Below are 18249 nucleotides of genomic sequence, written 5' to 3' on the forward strand. Positions count from 1 at the left end.
TTTTCTTACAAGTCACGGAAAGCAATCTTTTAAAAAAAGAATATTATGGGGATTCTTGATGTTTTTAGTTATTTTCCTTTATAATTCTAATTTAATTGAGCAAGTAAGTAAATGGATGAATATGCATGGGGGGAAGGGAAGCACACTTCCTGGTCAATTATTAGAAAATTAATATTTTTTAAAAAGGTAGTGATATGAAAATAACCCGGTGTTATAGACTGAGTGTTTTGTGCCCACACCCACCCCGGCAAATTCATATACTGAAGCCCAAACCCTACTGTGGTGGTACTTGGAAATAGGACCTTAAGGAGGTAGGTAGGGTTGGATAAGGTCATGAAGTACAGTCCTCATAATGGGGTTAGTGCCCTTATAAAGAACAGATATTCAAGAGCTTGCTTTCTCTCTCAGCAAGAAGGGGGCTCTCCACAAGCCAGAAGAGCCCCTCATGAGACACTGACCATCCTGAAACCTTGATCTTGGACTTCCCAGCCTCCAGAACTGAGAAATAAATTTCTGTTTTTTATGCCACCCGGTCTATGCAACCTAAGCTGGGATACCAGGTAACTGTACAAAATTAATTAAGAAATTAATAATTTATATATTTTTTGTATTATAGCCAGACCACAGATCCTAATAATGCTCATTCAAAGCTACATATAATCTCAAAATTCTTTTTTTTTTAAGGATTTTATTTTATTTGACAGAGAAATCACAAGTAGGCAGAGCAGCATGGAGAGAGAGAGGGGGAAGCAGGCTCCCTGCCAAGCAGAGAGCCCAATATAGGGCTCAATCCCAGGACCCTGGGATCACGACCTGAGCCAAAGGCAGAGGCTCAACCCACTGAGCCACTCAGGTGCCCCAATCTCAAAATTCTTAAGTCTTTTATTAACTCTTCCCTTTTTGTTGCTTCTCATCAGGCCAGAAGTTTCTAAGACCTGACTTGTCTTTGTCCCTAAGCAAGCTTTTTACCCACTAAGGTTCACCCTTACCTAAAGGTAATACTCTACTATTAACTGATGTTAACACAACAGTTTAAACCAAAGAGATCATATCAAATCATGATCATTATAGGGATATTTTTAACTATCTTCTTCAGGTAGTAACTGGTAACATAAAAATATGTTCCTAACACTGCCCACCATCCCACTCAACCACAGAACTTGGACATCGTCAAAACCACTGGAGCTATTGTGTGTATTATTTCCACACCCTCTGCCCTTGCCACTCGGCCACATAGATGTTTCCAAGTGAATGTTGTAGCTGGAATCTACTGTACCCTATAAAGTTTGGTTCACTTGTAGAGGCAGAAAGAGTACTTTGAACTTAGATTCTTGCCATTTTAAAAGAAGACACTTAAGTGTCACTTTTGTAACCAGGCTTCTAAATCAAATTTTAGTAATGAATCATACTCACAGCAAAATGATTGAGTACTCACTCCTTTTCTATCCCTCAACTAGTAACTAGTCTAATGTTGACAAGTGCAGGAAACATGTTTTTTGGATACGGGTGTAGGAGAAACCAAAGTTGGGAGGAGGGTGGCTAAGCAGAGCTAAAGTGAACTCCTATTTTACCACCTGCCTTTTAAAGTTGTTGTGGTTTTTTTTTTTGTTTTTTTTGTTGTTGTTGTTTGTTTTTGACAGATCACAAGTAGGCAGAGAAGCAGGCAGAGAGAGGAGGAAGCAGACTCCCCGCTGAGCAGAGAGCCTGACGTGGGGCTCGATCCCAGAATCCTGGGATCACAAACCGAGCCGAAGGCAGAGGCCCCAACCCACTGAGCCACCCAGGCACCCCTACCACCTGCTTTTTAACACAGGTCCCTTTCTACTAAAAATTCTTTTCTCAAAGAGAGAAACAGAGCACAATTGGCATGGGTACTAATTACCCTCACCAGTAGAAATGTCATGCTTGACAAAATAGAGACTGTTTTAGTAGAAGCGATTCCCTAATGAAAAATAAAAAAGACATTTTCAAGCCCTTATTGTTACAAAACGAATATACACAAGCATAGAGATTTTATACAATATATTCTATCATAAGTAGGCAAGAAAACTTGCTCTAAGGGATTTCTGCATTATAGTAAGGCATGCACTTCTCAGCAAGACGTATTTTAAAGAAGCGATTAGATTAGATATATAATTAAACATAAAGTACTTGAAGAGTTCCCTAATGCAGACTTACGGCATTTTGACCTTCTTGTAATCCCAAGTAACATCCATAAAAGTTGGAAATTTAAAAAATGGTATGACTTTTCATCTACCAAGTTTTGCCAAGAACAGAAGATGATGATAAAGGCCATGAAAGGCTATAGAGAGCCAGGCATGGACCCTCAGGTAATGCTAACACTTTCTTAAAGGGAAATAAGGCTCTAGGTAAATTTTATTCCAGATTCCAAGAGTGTCTTATCTGGTGTGACTCCATACATCCTCACATAATCTAATTCTATATGACTGGTAATTGCTACTAACTCTAGTGAGAAATAAGTAACAAAATACATTACAATCTTAAAATGTTGGTGTTAAAGGTATTTGAGAGGTCATATGGCCAAATTCTTCAATGTATAGGCTAAAAAATGGAGAATTCAGGGGCGCTTGGGTGGCTAGGTCAGTTGCATGTCCGATTCTTGATTCTAACTCAGGTCATGATCTCAGGGTCATGAAATCGAGCCCCGAGTTGGGCTCCGCTGTCAGCACATAGTCTGCTTGAGATTCTCTCCCTCCCTCTCTCTCTGCCCTACCCCTGGATCATGTTCTTTCTCAGAAAGAAAGGAAAGTAGAGGGGTGCCTGGGTGGCTTAGTGGGTTAAAGCCTCTGTCTTCGGCTCAGGTCATGATCCCAGTGTCCTGGTATTGAGCCCCACATCAGGCTCTCTGCTCTGCGGGGAGCCTGCTTCCTCCTCTCTCTCTCTCTCTGCCTGCCTCTCTGCCTACTTGTGATCTCTGTCAAATAAATAAATAAAATCTTTAAAAAAAAAAAAAAAGGAAAGTAGGAAGGAAAGAAGGAAGGGAGGAAGGAAGGGAGGGAGGGAGGGAGGGATCTTTAAAAAAAAAAAAATGACAACCCAGAGATATAACAAAACTTGCCTAGTAATAATTTTAATTTAAAACTTGGTCTTCTAGCTTCAAACTCCTGCTTTTCCCCATAATACTATGAGCACCCCCCCCAACAAATGCACATGCACATGAAATTAATTTTTGCATTCCAAGAGGGAAAATAATCTTAAAATGTAAGATATAAATTCAAAATAATTAAACATATCTAAGGATATAAATGTATTTGGAGATTTATCTTTAAATCTTCACTAACTCTTCCTCACAGCTCTGAAAGAGCCCTTTTCAGTAATCCACTTGAGAAAAGTTGCAATCTTTCCTGCCCAAAAGATAATAAGTGTTGAGTCATATTCTCTTACAGTATGGGCATTTCAATGATCCTGTACTAGATAGCAAAACACCCCCAAACTAGTGGCTTACCTGGCTGGCTCTTCTACTCTATGCAGTATGGACTAGGGTGCTAGGGATGGCTGATGTCACCCGGAGGCTAACCTGGGAACGCGGCTGAGGCTACAGTGTCTGGGATGCGTGGCCAAAGAGTCATACAGAGACTCAGCTGAGCTCAGGTAGGTCCCCAGGTAGAGGCGTCCATGTGGCTGCATGGGCTGCCTTATGGCGTGGCAGCTGAGAGCATTCCAGAAGCCCTGAACTGGTCACTGCCAGACCAATTCAGGGGCTAGTCCCGAAAGTGGCCTAACACCACTTCTGCTTTACTTTATTCACCAAACCAGTCCCATGCTTAGCTCAAAGTCAATGTAGGGAAGGAACTAGACCAAAGCATAAAATAATGAGAGGCATGGTTTCCTTTGAGAGGTCTTCAAAGTAACAAACTACCATACAGTGGCTGTTAAAACCTGGTCAAACATGGTATTTGGTGGAGACTCACACTGAGGGAGGGAGCTGTTAAGCAAGAATCCTGAGAAATTCTATATTACAATACAACAAACATATATAACCCTAAAATTCAAATATAAATACAAAAGAAAGCTCACTAATCTTATATTCTTTGTTTATTGGATTCATTTATGGAATTGAAATGAAAACTGTGGTATTATTTTCAGCCAGGTATTAATTTTTAATAAATATAGGCTCAAATGGTTATAGATATCTCAAAAACACATTTCTGAATTTATAAACTGTTAATATAAACAAATTTATTTATTAAAAGTGATGTTTTGGGAGGGTGGTGAACACCAAGCTCCAAAAGAATTAATTCAATTATATGCTTTGTAGACTACCTGGTAACATACATTTTATCCAAATGATATGTGACTGGAAGACAATTTCCATGGCGAAGTGGGGGAATGCTGGAGTACTCAGAACTATACATATGTCCATTCTAATATGCCCCAAAGCTTCAAAAACATGTATCAAAGGAGTTGGATTTTAATTTATTGAGGTTCTACCATGTGCTACAATGGTTTACATTAAGCACATTATTTCACTTCACCCTCTCAACTATCTTGTGGAAGGAGTATGATTATCTCCATTTACAAATGAATGCACTGAAAACTGCAGAGCCATGGCCACACACTTGGAAAGTGGAACAGCAGAGACTAGAACCTAGTCTGTCTAATCTCTGAGTCTGTTTGATCTTTCCACTAAATAATGCTTTTATGGTATCTTCAACAGGTGGCACTAAATTCTACTTTATTTCTACCTGATCTCCATTAAAAAATAGTTTTCAAACACTTTAGTTTTCTGTTTCCAGAATCTTATTCATTATTAACTGTTTTATGGAAGCAAACATTTACACAGAGAAAATCTGACAATGAATGTTTCTGAGTTTAAATCATGCTCCTCCAACTGCCCATTCATCTAAATGTGTGGTTTCTTAGAAAAGAGCATCCACGTCCAAATACTAATGCTTTAAAACAAAGGGACCAAAAACAAAACAAAACAAAACAAAACAAACAAAAAAATAACAAAAAACCCACCTTAAATCTACACTTTATAATTGTATGACAGCAAAAGGAATCATACATTTTTTTAGAGCATTACCTTCAATGTACAGGAAAATGTCTTAATCATTCTATCATGCACTGAGCTTCTTGTGAATCGATACCATTAAACACGTATTTATCTCCCATATCACTTAGCGCAATGACCTATACACTGTACCTGAGTGCTGGCTGCATGAGTGAAAGGAGCCAAAAGAAACCTGAAACACCAGAAATTACACTGAATACTTCCTAAAAATAAGTTACCAACAAATATTCGTTACTTTCATTATTTGTTGACAATCATAGTGATAGGCACAGTACACGCATGCAAAGTATTACGCATACAGTAATACCCAACTCCAATCTAGTCCCTGTTATAAGGAGGGGCTAGATGTAGGACATTCATTTTGGAAGGGGATAAAGGCAGCCACGAAAGGGAAATCACACAAGAGGGTCCAGAAAGAACTCTGAAGAGGGCTAAGTAGTAGAATAATTTGAGATGTACTGAAGAATTTTTTTGTTCAGTGTATAAAGGTATCCTTATGAAAATTAATACTGAAAAACAAGAAACCCGTACCACCTTAAAGTTACATATCAAACAATTATTTGGCTGGTTGCTAATAAAACATCTGATCTTGACAGAAAACACTTTAAAGGAAGAATAAATGTTTGAAAATATAGAAAAAAAAAGAATTCTAGAAAGGGAACAATCTGTTCAAAAGATCTAGTTGCATTTCACTCCAATTCAAAATAAGGAACCACAAAATGTTATGTCTAATCATAATGGGCAGGTGATTGAAGAATAAATTCTATCTATGCCCCATGTTTCTAAAGTGGCCATCATTTAAATGTGTATATAAGTGTACAAAAGTGGCATTTCAGAACAAAATATTATAACAAAATTTTGTCTTTGCTTTTCGGGGTAAAGAAACAACTGGAAATTTCTCAAGTAGCCAAGCTCCCCTTTGATTTACATGTAAAATAAAAGCATAAATAACATATAAATTACTTAAAACCTTATTGGTACTTCACTGTTTTCAGAATTCTACAGGTTAGAAAAACAAATGTCTATAGGAAATAAAAACATTAACCACTCATATATTACCTAATTAGATAATCACCAAGTCACAGTATAGAATTAAGAGACTATTTAAAAGTTACATTGTCATTGTATAATCCCACGTATTGTATTGAAAAGGAATGCTGCAGCCTAAAACCCCCACATGTATCGAGGCAAATTCTGCACCTACTAGTTAACTATAAGGAACAGTTCTCTATAAAAATATTATGAAATTGACATTTCCATGTGCTTTTTAATTTATAAACCAGGAATCACAGTAAAAACAGAGATAGGCAAGGACTCACTTAAGCATTAACACAGTCATTTAGAAACCCTCTAAAAACAAGTTTGATTCTGCATTGCATTCTAAAATGCAAATTTAAGAAATAAAACCTTATATACATAACTTACTATATTTGTAAAGTAGCTTTATTCTCTTGTTAATATACAATCTGACTTCCTAAACACATGCAAATGGCCTGAAAAAATACTAAATACATAAGACAGACGTGTAATTTCACAGCTAGATTTGCTTACACATATCCTTGACACCAAAAGCAAGAAAACAAAAGATACTGTCCTGACTAAGGGATCTTATCCCAGTCTCCATTAGCACCCAGAATATGTGCCACTTTGTGGCTTTACTGTAGCTGGCACATTTAATAAGAACTACTCTGTGCCATAAACAAAGGTAATATCTAAATATGAACGTAATTCGATTTTAATTATAAAATTTTATTTGCATTTTGCGTACCGATGCACAATTGTGAATGATTTTTTATGTTATATGCATAGAACCAAAACCTAATAAATGTTTAAGTCTCGTTACCTTTTTCTATTTAATTTGAGCAAATTAATAATCTAAAAAAGTATAGGAACACATTTTGGAGAATTACTGCATTATTCATATGTTATGAATCCTATAGCATTATATTAAATTATGAAACGTTTTTAAAAATGTTCTATGCATTAAAATATATAATTTTCCTTCATTGTGTAATAACTCAAAAATAAATGAGTAAAATAATACTAGTAATAACATATAATAACAGAAAATATAAAATCTATTCACATACTCTGAGTTAATTTTCTAAATGGAAAAGAGCACAGATGATTTTACACTCGGAGGATAAAATTGTGTTTATTAGGGAGCATATTCATATCCTAAGATTTTTGCCAACTGCAAGGCGCCGGGCTTGGTCCAGTGCAAAATACAAAGGGCAAATGGATGAACAGAGGAAAAATCTCTGTGGTAAATGCCACAGAGTAATACAGAAAAGGAGCCATAGGAATTTGGGTAAGGAATACACTGGTTCCAGCTAAAGGAATGAGGGGAGATATACATCCTCTTTGGGGGAGAAGAAAAAATCAAGGAGTTCTATATAGTTACATGGGGGTGACGCAGGGAGAAGAGGTAATTTGTTAATTATCAGTGTTCATGCCCCTTAATTATTATGATTTCCTGAGCTACAAATGGGGCTGGTAAGGTATAAGGGCGAGGATGGGAGAATGAGACTGGCATGGAAATCAACTCCTGCTACAGTAATATCACAAAAATTCTGTAATATTAAAATGACTAAGAAAACCTGAAGTCAACTGGGTTCTAGACAAGCTCCATATAAAGATAGAGCTATGCTTACTGTAGTTAAGAAGGCCCTTTTCTGCACTGTGATAAAAGTTACTTTATCTACTGAGAGGATCCAAACAAAATCTGGAGCTCACAGTAACTCAAGAATGTTAAAATTCCCACAGCAACTTTCAAATTAAAGGAAAAAAACGAGCAGTTATCACTTAACAACATCTCTCAAAAGTCATCAATAATACTGAGTAAATCTTTGCTAGTTTATAGCCTGAAATATACATAATTTAACCTTCCATTAAAGTAGAAGTCTTTCCCCCAAATTATCCAGAGAAACTGCATGCTCACTAGGCCATGTGATATTTCACGATATACAAGCCAGCTATAATAACAAATAACATATATTTGGGGGGAGGATTCAATTCTTTGCCATTATTAAATGGGTTTCATTAGAATGGGAAAAGAGCATGGACACACTTAAAGACACTGTATCTAAGGGGTGTACCATCCATCCTGACATTTTCCAGAGGACCTTTTCACTATAAATAATTTCAAAGAAACTAATTCTTTAAAGGTTGGACACAAAATGATTTTCCTCAATGTTTACGATGTGACTCTACAAATATTTTATGTTTTTGAAATACAAAATCTATCCTTAAACATTAAGATATGAGCTGTCATTTTTTAAAAGACTTTACAGCACAGAGTGCTTTGTTTTTCAGTAGCTATCAGGTAAATTACTGCAAAACTTTGCAGTCAATTATCGGAGGCTGTGAAGGGTTACATTTTAGCCAATAAAGAGCACGAATACAAAGCATATCACGAAGATGCCAGCTGTACGTTTTATATATACACCTTACATTTCTAACAACTATAGTTTAATACAGAATATTTCCTCTTTAACCTATTTTTTTCAATATACCATGATAAAAACTTAGCCAATTAAGGAAACAATAAGCGAAAAAGCTGAACTGTTACTTATCTAAAAAATTGTTGGCATTTTCTCAGCTCTAAATGGTAAAAACTGTTGGTGTCTAGCAAACAAATCTCCCTCTGCCAACAGGAAATCAAAAATGCAAATACCCTAACAAAGCCGGGTAAAAACAGGACATAAACAAATATTTCCAACTGCCACGATCATACACAGAAAATAATACATGTTGTCATAATTTTAATCACCAACAAAGCTGCAGTTCCATTTAACAAACAACTTCCAGTGTCTGACATTTAAGAGAAAAGGCTTAAAATCCATGCTTCACCAGCTCTATGAATATGTCACAACTGCCAATAACAGATACAGCAGCATTTCATTTTATGGTCAAAAGATGCCAGTAAAAATACAGTTATCTAGGACGTATACATATGTGTACAGACACATATATATGCCAACTTCAAATATTTTCAGTATAAAACAAGAAGAAATTGTCAAAGGAGGATATCGTATTTTAAATAACTTACCTTTCGCCCATCACTTGCATGGCAATTCACGTTGAGAGGAGTCAGTAAAGCCATTAGTTTTTCTTCATTACCGCTCCTGTAAAAAGGTAGTGAGTCAATGCCCACAAGATTATAGAGCTTCTTATGAATATTTAGGGTTATTTTTCAGAAGAGTGGAAAATAATATGGCTTTGCTTTGATTTCTTATATATGGCTCTCAATGAATCTCTTTTGGTATATTCAATTAAATTAATATATTCCTAATTAATTCCCATTAATCATCATACAGTGGTACATCTTGGGTAATGTAGCTTTCTACATTTTTATTTGTTTTATTTATTTGCATCAAGTCACCTTAATTACAAACAAACTTTATTCTGATAAGTGATCTAAAACACTGGACTTAAAAATACACACAAAACGATGAAAAAAGCTAACAAATTAAAATAAAAATGACCAAGAACAAAAGAAAATAGATGAGAATTTTAATATTTACTTTACGCCCCCCATTCAAGCTTTGCTAGAAAAAATTTCAGAGAAAAATGAAGAGATAGGTATTTAAATGCTCCAAGAAGATCATCCGAAAAGCTGGGCAACTCAGATCTGCAGGTACCCTAAGAAATGTTTCAAATAAAATCAACCTTATAATCTTTATACTGTTGAAAAACTCTATCATTTAAGACACTAATCATGTAAAATAAAGTATACAGAGACTGAGTATGAGGTCTTATCCGCATTATCACATAAAATCCAAGCAAGACAATAACACGTTATAATTTTTATAGTCCTCCACCTGCCCTCCCCTTTTTCTCCCTTACATGCATTATACTCACTTAAAATGAATGGAATCACTTACCTAGCAGCTTCTAGGAGTTCGTCTTTCTTGTATTCACCTAGATGATTGCAAAATATCATGCTGTTAGCATTTGGCAGAAGACAGATTAAGAAATGCAGTAGGCAGCAAATACAGAATTAAATAGAGAAGAACAGAAAAAGAGAGTCCACACCCCGCTGGGTGATGGAGCCGTGACGTTAGCCAGCTTGTGAAGGCAGCATCACCAGTGCCTTGGAGACGGGCAGCAAACTGACGCAGCTTCTTGTCCAATCCTCAGATGAAGTAGCTTTCTTCAGACAACCAATGAATGCTAAATCTCGTGTCCAGAAACACATTCCCTCTGATAACAGCATGCCAGCTGAAGACAATGTCCCCTCCCCCCTTTCCTATTCAGGCTGTCACAGTATACTTGTGAAGCATAATACATTCTGAGACAAAAGCAAAATAATGTGGCTCTCTAAAGGTACGAATTGCTAGGCTTCAAAAAAAACTCAGTTTTATTGGTAATGACACAGAAAGTTTTTTCAAAAAAAAAAAATTAATTACCACTGCTGAGCATTACAGCAATAGAAAAAAATGTATCAGCATCATGAAGCTTTTGCCTCAATAGGGTAGGTCTGTAGACTAGAAATACGTGAACTCCGTACCAAATGCTATGAACCTCTTGGAGGCAGCGCTCCAAAAACCAAAACAGTGAATACATTCTTAAATGACAGTAATATTCTAACATGCTGCAGGCTTCACACTTTATACTAATTCAAGACAAAATCTTAACAAACAAGAAACCTGAAAATTATTTTTAAAAAATGAGGCTAGGGTCTCTGAGAATAAGCAGATAGCTAACTATTGAGATGTGGGTAATTTTTCTCCCTTCTCTTTTTTAAAACATCACCGGCTGAAATGAGGCATATAATTTAAAACCTTTGATATGCATTTCTTAGAGTATTCAAGATCTAACGAATAAGCTTCTTTTGCAAGCTCAATTGAAGGACAAGGAATTTTAATAATACAGTGTTTGCTCACTCAATAAATAAAAAAGAAGAGCCAGGACTATGATTCAGCTGCAATATGCTGACTCAGTTGGCTATATAATGATAAAAATAATTATACAAAATGTCTAAGCAAACAATTACATGAAAGCAAATATTAAGCATACATATAAGAAATGAAATTTTGGATTAAATGAAAATGTTATCTATTAAGAATTAAGCTTAAATTATTTTAGAAGTCTTATCACTTATAAATATGGATTTCTTTGCATTTTATTTCTATTTTGTTACAGAATGCAGAATATTGATGCAAATACTATAAAGTCACCTAAGGACAACCGAGCCCATGCTTAAATTCCATGACCCATCATTAGCAAATATTCTTTTAAAGTTTGTCTTGTTTCTCAGATTAAGATTACATTAAAATCTCAAAACTGTACACAGTTATTTTCAAATAGGAAAAAGTTATTAAATATCTATTCTCTCCTAAGGGAATTTTATATACCACTAAAGTCATAGATTCAACAATATACACGGATCACGATCATGGAGTTGGTCTTTCCAATTTCCCAAATAATGTATTCAATCCACATTCTTTAACTGATTGAGTTTTAAGACTTATATTACTTTACGTCCCGGCCAATAAGGTTCTTGCCTTCCCAAAGCCAAAGACCTACCTTAACTATATTATTTTAAATATATATTATTTATTATATTATATATATATAATATATATATTATTTTATATATTATATATATTTTAGGTGGCAATACGGGAGTTAGTGAGTCCATTTAAAAAGCTTCTTATGAGGAAAATGGCTAACTCATACCCTCAGATGCCTTAAGAATCAGGAGCAAAGTCAGTCAAATTATGAAACTATCTGTAGAAGTCATTCAGTCAGTCCGCCAACAAACTTTTATTTGAAAGGTATATATGCCGGACTCAAAAACACAGAAGACACTACTATCATCTCGGAACTCTATGAATATTCGCTTATTAAGTGAGACAGACGAACACATGATTCTGGTGGAGTCTGAAAAGGATCTTATGAAACGCTATAAAGAGCTTAAAGCCTACTCTAACTGAGATTTTAGTAAAAGACAGTTAATTGTGGTTCAAGGAAGGTTTCCTGGAAGAGGGGAGATGTGAGGTGATGCTCAGGTGAAAAGGGTGAAGGAGAAGCAACCAAGCAAAGGAAAAGAAATAAGGACGAAACCGTAGTTCCGCAAAGCTGAACCCAAACACTGCAGGGGAATGGGTGAGCAAGGCGTGAGACAGAGCAGGAACAGATCACGAATGGCTCTCTAAGCAAGTTTGAACTTTATTTCAAAACCCATGAGGAAATCATTGAAACACCTTAACAAGGGGAGTGCAAAGTATATTTAAAGACCTGTTAAGTTCTGTAATTATACTTTACTTCAGTGAATGCTGTTGGGGAGAAAAGTGGCCCAAGAGGTAGGGAGGGGGTGGGGAGAGACAATGAATTCTGACACGATTTATATTTTGAGGTAAGTATAGATTCCCTGGTTAACAGTCACAACACATGAAAACTGGGAACAGAAGTACCTACTACTGAAATGTGAGTCACAGCGAAATAGGACTCTAATAAGGTAGAAAATAAAACCGCAAAGTACTTGGGATGTTCCAAGTTCAAATCAGTCTACCTACATATACTTCTCATCAAGTACAGCTTATGGATGTTTTCTCCAAAAGGCACATTTTTACAAAAATGTTATTCCTGCATGGGTAAGATGAAAATAAACCAAAGCTTTCTACAGACAATATATATAAGCACATCCGACAGGCACAGGTATTACAAATGACTTTCTACTTTTACTGTTAGAGACTCTAGTACTTTAATCAGCTTTTCTGCAATACATTCCAGCATCCACTATCTGGTGCCCAAGGACCATAATCCATAAACAGTCGAAGCTATTTTTCAAATGCTACATCTCAGGAACAACCAACAGTGAATTTAGAGTCCCTCGTATATGCTGACAACAAATCTGAGCTACTTACTTAACAGCCAAACCACTAGTTCTGTTTCATTTTAGCTGCGACTCTGAAAATATTCTGGCTGAGACTACAGTGCTCGATGGAGCATTTATATTCTTTAATAACATTCAGATAAAGGCTAGCAATAGATCAGCCAGAAAGGAAACTAGGTAATTATAGTCAAAATAATAGCAGCCAGGAATGCTGAAAATAAATGGCCTCTATTTTTCTTTGATTAGAATAAAATATGTGGGCTTAAAAAAAGAAGCAAGGCACAAAGTTTACTTTTCAAAGTCTGAATTGCTTTTTTATTAGTAAACTAGTGACAGGATATATGTAAGAATAAACACACACACACACACACACACACAGGGGGAGGTTTGAGTCAATGTGTTAAGGAGGTATGCTATCAGAAAGCTTTAAAAAAAAGGTTAAAAAAATAATGGTTAAAAATGAAACTCCCCTTTCCATTTTTCTGAGGTAGTTAGGAAAAAACTTCTCTTTTTACCTAGTGTGAAGGTGAAATCACTTTTTGAATAAAAATGAAGAAGACTTACATCAATAGAGGAGTCATAATTATTGACAACTCAGTTTCAACATTTTAAAGTGCTTTTGCCTCCTTCTTCGGCAAATGACAGGATCAAAGTAGCCTTAGTTTTGTAAAACTGAGTCTTTTGGTTTTGTTGAGGTGAAACAGCATGAAAATATTATGAATACAGAATCATAAAATCTTAGAGCAATGAGGGACTCAAAAAGGATTATGACTTTTCTCTACTTTGAAGCCATGTACAATAATACATGCCTATAGTAACATCTTCTTAGATGCAATGAGAGGAATGTAATTTGAAAGTCACCTTTCTTCTGTCACCTCACCTCCAATTTCAGAATCATTCTCCTAAGGGATCATCTGCGACATATTTGTTTACAGTTAATGAAATTGACACTGAAGCAGTTAAATGAATTGTTTACAGGTTTACTGAGCATTATTCATGATCTGTCAGGCCCTAAAAAAGGCTAATATGTGAACACAAACCAACCAGATCTGAATTCTAAAAGACAGATATAAATAAGAGAGTAACAAAAAAATAGTGATAAAGCTATTTTAAAAACAACAATAACCAGCTTTAAACTAGTGTAACTTCTTTATATTACATAAGCTAAATATTTCCAACAAAACCATTTTAAAGCATTTGAACTTTCATATGAGCTTGTAAAACAAGAACCAAAAAAATGTATAAAGGGCTTAACCTTTTAGTTTGTTTTAACATTGTGGACCAAGGGAGGAGAAGAGAAAAATTCATTCTGGGTCTGTTCAAATGATCAATACATCTGGCATTTTCTATAGCACGCTTTAATTCCTCCTGCTTTAGATATCTCAAGAACTATGTAAAGACTTTAATCAATCATCTCAGTTATCAGGACCCTTACATAGCTGAGTACTAAACAGTACCATGAATTGATAATTCTCACAGAGATATTTCCTCATCAAGGTACCAACAAATGTAAGAGATGAACAGACTCTTGCAGCTCACCTGACAGCCCATATGGGGAATAAAATATTTATTTAGATGACAAACACCACTGTATTTTCACTAGTAGATTTGAAAATTTAGAACCGACTATGTTGGTTATGGAAGGAATTTCACTACCACACCAGGAAATAATCTAATCTCAAGAAGCTAAAGCTATAGGTCTTCCACCAAAAGCAATTTTCAGACAGGCTGCTATTCTACTATAATAAACTCCAGGAATTCTTGAATCATTTTTTCTTTCTGAAATCTTTCATAAATATTTTCAGGACAACTGGGGAAAAATTACAAAGTTATCAGAGTTCTCAATGCCTTCCTCCTGCTTCTGAATCTTACCAGTCTTCCACTCATTCTGATGCTGCATTCAAAGTCCATACTTAAGTCCAGAATCACGGTCAAACTAAACACTCCACAACCATTCTAAACACAGAATCATTGGGAGTTTTCAAATTCTAGGCTTAAACAGAGTATTTTCCTAATGGAGCTCCTTTTCTTCTTTTGCCTCCTATAACTGACCTTTTCAATTAGCCAATATTAGCTACCATTAAACATGGCCTGTGCTATAATACCACATAACCTCGAAGCTCTGCGGTCCAATATAATACCCAGCACTCTCACACTGCTGTTTACTTTTACGTACATTAACATTATAAAAAAATAAAAACGCTGCTCCTCAGTTGCACTAGTATTACTGCAAGTTTTCAATAAGTACATGGGGTTATTGTCTACTATAGTAGGCAGGGCAGGGAGAACATTAAAATTGTTCAAACTTCTTTTGGACCATGCTACTTTAGTGTTTTTATTGACTATTTAAAAAGTCATCCTGAAAAAATAGAAAAGAAGTCCTCTTTTACTTTAATAAACTACTTTTCATATTTTTCTTAAAGTTGTCACCGCCAAAACTGTATAAACGTTGTGTCTCCTATTAAATACCAAACAACTTCTTCATCAGCATGAAATACAGGTGAGAACACTGAACTGTATGATAAAAGATCTGAAGTGAATTCTAGCTCTACCATCAATTTACTTGTGTGACCTCAGGAAAGTCACTTTATCTTCCGGGACCTTCCATTTTATTGTCTGGAAAGAGAGGGTGAAGGGTTAAATCATCTCTGGTTTCAGCTCTAAAATTCTCATCCTGTCTTTGATTCTCAATATTGCTCAGATCTTTTTTTCTTTTTGCTCAGATCTTTTTCTATGACAATTTTAATGTTGCTCTAAACAAACTTTAAGGAAAACATGAAATTATCTGGGGTACAAAATCTCTACTAAACTATTATAAAACATACTACACCTGGGAATTACAGAGAAAGCAGTAAAGCAATTTTGCTCAACATACTTTTTACTTAGCTAATTGTAAATTTTGGGAAACACTCCAACTAGAAGCTAAATAAAAACTTCTTTCAGAAGAAAGTGGTGATTTGTATATTTCTTAACTTTAAGAAAAAGACCCTCAAATACAACTATATTGATTAAAAAATAAAAACAGGTTACATGTCAACGCAAAAATTTAAACCAGTGTCCTAAAACATTCCAAAGACATAACATTCAAACATAACAAAGGCTCTGCAAAAAAACAAAAAACAAAAAACAAAAAAACCATGTAGTGCAATCAATAAATAATAGAACTGTTAACAACTAGTTTCTTTGTATGCAGTAATATGACCTTGCTTAGCCCCAGCAACATTTAAGATACATGTTCCATTTATGGACTCTTTGCAGTTTCAAATGATTTAAACCTGTTTCTGACATTCTGTCAATTGTATTTGGCATGCAACAAGATTTTCACTGGACTTTTGTTGCTGTTTTTGTTTTGTTTAGAGAGCCATTCATGCATATAACACCCAGGACTCATCACATCACATGCCCTCCTTAATGCCCATCACCCGGTTACCCCATCCCCCACCCACCTCCCTTTCTGCAACCCTGTTTGTTTCCCCAGAGTCAAGAGTCTCATATGGTTTTTCCCTCTCTGATTTCTTTCCATTCAGTTTCCCTCCCTTCCCCTAGTGCTCTCTGCCCTATTCCTTATGTTGCTGTTGTTTTAAAAATTAAATATTAAAATCTGGGACATAAATATAAATATACATTAAATATGCACTGGTCCCCCAAAAGGATTATAAGATATATATATATATATATATATATATATATATACATATGTATATATATGTATATATATATATACACACCCTCTAAAAGACTGGATATTAAAAGCCAAGAAAAGTGTTCCTACAGGACATTATTAACCAATGAGACATTTTGCAAAGTGCGCCTGTACTTACAAAGAAAATGACCTTTTAGATTACGCTGTAGAGGAAAAGACCTTTTGATATATCAAAAAGAAGACAAGAAGGGAGAACTGAGCGAAATGGGGAGACGTGGGACATTGATCTTTTTACTATCATAATGCCTATTCCTAAAAAAGTGGTTTGGTAAAGTAAAATCCATATTTGATCCAAAACAGGCCAACAGATTCATATTCTTTGTTTCTACACCAGTGGTGCTTTTTCCATAGTCACCCATCCACAATTTATTTGCAAATCCCAAATACAAAAAGCTCCACAAATTCATTTGGCAGCAAAACTTAACCAACTTAGTATACACAGCTATCATACATTTCGTTGCAAAAATATTAATGTTTGATTACAAGGTACAGCACCAGACTGTACTGGGATGTTTTATAAGATATAGTTGATGTACAGCGTCTTATTTTATTTGCTTACTGATATATAATTTACATACAACAGAATTCACCCTTTTTTAGATGTATGTTCTGTGAATTCTGACAAACTTATATAGCTGTGTGGCCACTACCTCAAGATACAGAACATTTCCATCACCCAAAAAGTTTCCTCAGGTCCCTCTACAATCAATCTCCTATCCAACCCCCTTCCATGGCAACCACTGATCTGATTTCTGTCCCTATAGTTTTACTTTTTCTTTAGAATGTCATATAAATGGAATCACAGAATATGTAAACTTTTGAATATGGATTCTCTTACTTAGTATAAATGTTTATTCAAGTCATTGGACATACAAATATTTGTTCTTTTTGACTGTTAAGTAGTATTCCATTATAAGAATACTCCTGAATTTACTTACCCATTCACTAGCTGAACAACCTGGGTTGCTTCTAGATTTTGGTGATTATGAATAAAGTTACTATAAACATTCAGATTTTGCAAGGACAAATGTCTTCATTTCCTTGGGCAAACACCTAGGAGTGGGAGTGCTGAGTTGTATAGTAAGTTTATGTTTCAATCGCATAAGAAACTGCCCATTATACCTTTTTAAAACCTTGAAAAATTCTTAATTCTGGAGTACAGATAGGTCACCTATCAAAATAGAACAGTATCAAAATAGAACAATATCAAAAAACAAGAACAAAATAGAAAAAGTTGATGAATGAGAAATAAGACACTACTGCCACAACCTCACAGCTAGAAATCCCAGCCCCTCTTCCTGTACTGGCAATTCACCTAAACTGAACCAATTTGCACACCTTTTAGTTCTTCGCTTCTCACTGGTGCTTTTGTGTATTTCTCAACAGGAAAAATTCCCAAATTTGATCTCTTCATTCAAGAAAGTGTTTGGTACGTAGTACCTGCAATCCCAGAGCTATGAGAATATATGAACAAAGTATATTTTGATTTATAGGAACCATGCTGTTATCTGTGAAAAGAAAATTACTTTCCTACAGTCCTTACTCTTCTCAGGAAGCCTGGCCCCTCAATGCAGCAGCCCACTGAGGGCCTGGATTTTTGTGAGATACCTATTTGGGGACTGTCCAACCTCTGCTGCTTACAACAAGTATAAGGAACTAAAAAACAAA

At 35.4% G+C, this 18249-nt stretch overlaps 1 protein-coding gene across 1 annotated transcript in view; it reads right to left on the minus strand.

The window, feature by feature from the left end:
* The window catches only part of TNKS (tankyrase), a 199671-nt gene that overhangs the window by 80466 nt on the left and 100956 nt on the right, over positions 1-18249 (minus strand). The window contains 2 exon segments of the mRNA XM_032869968.1: positions 9087-9162; positions 9922-9958. Of these exon segments, the coding sequence (XP_032725859.1) occupies positions 9087-9162; positions 9922-9958 (113 nt within the window).

Source organism: Lontra canadensis, unplaced genomic scaffold, assembly GCF_010015895.1.
Source record: "Lontra canadensis isolate GAN:19392208 unplaced genomic scaffold, GSC_riverotter_1.0 scaffold39, whole genome shotgun sequence".
In the NCBI taxonomy this organism is placed as follows: Eukaryota; Metazoa; Chordata; class Mammalia; order Carnivora; family Mustelidae; genus Lontra; species Lontra canadensis.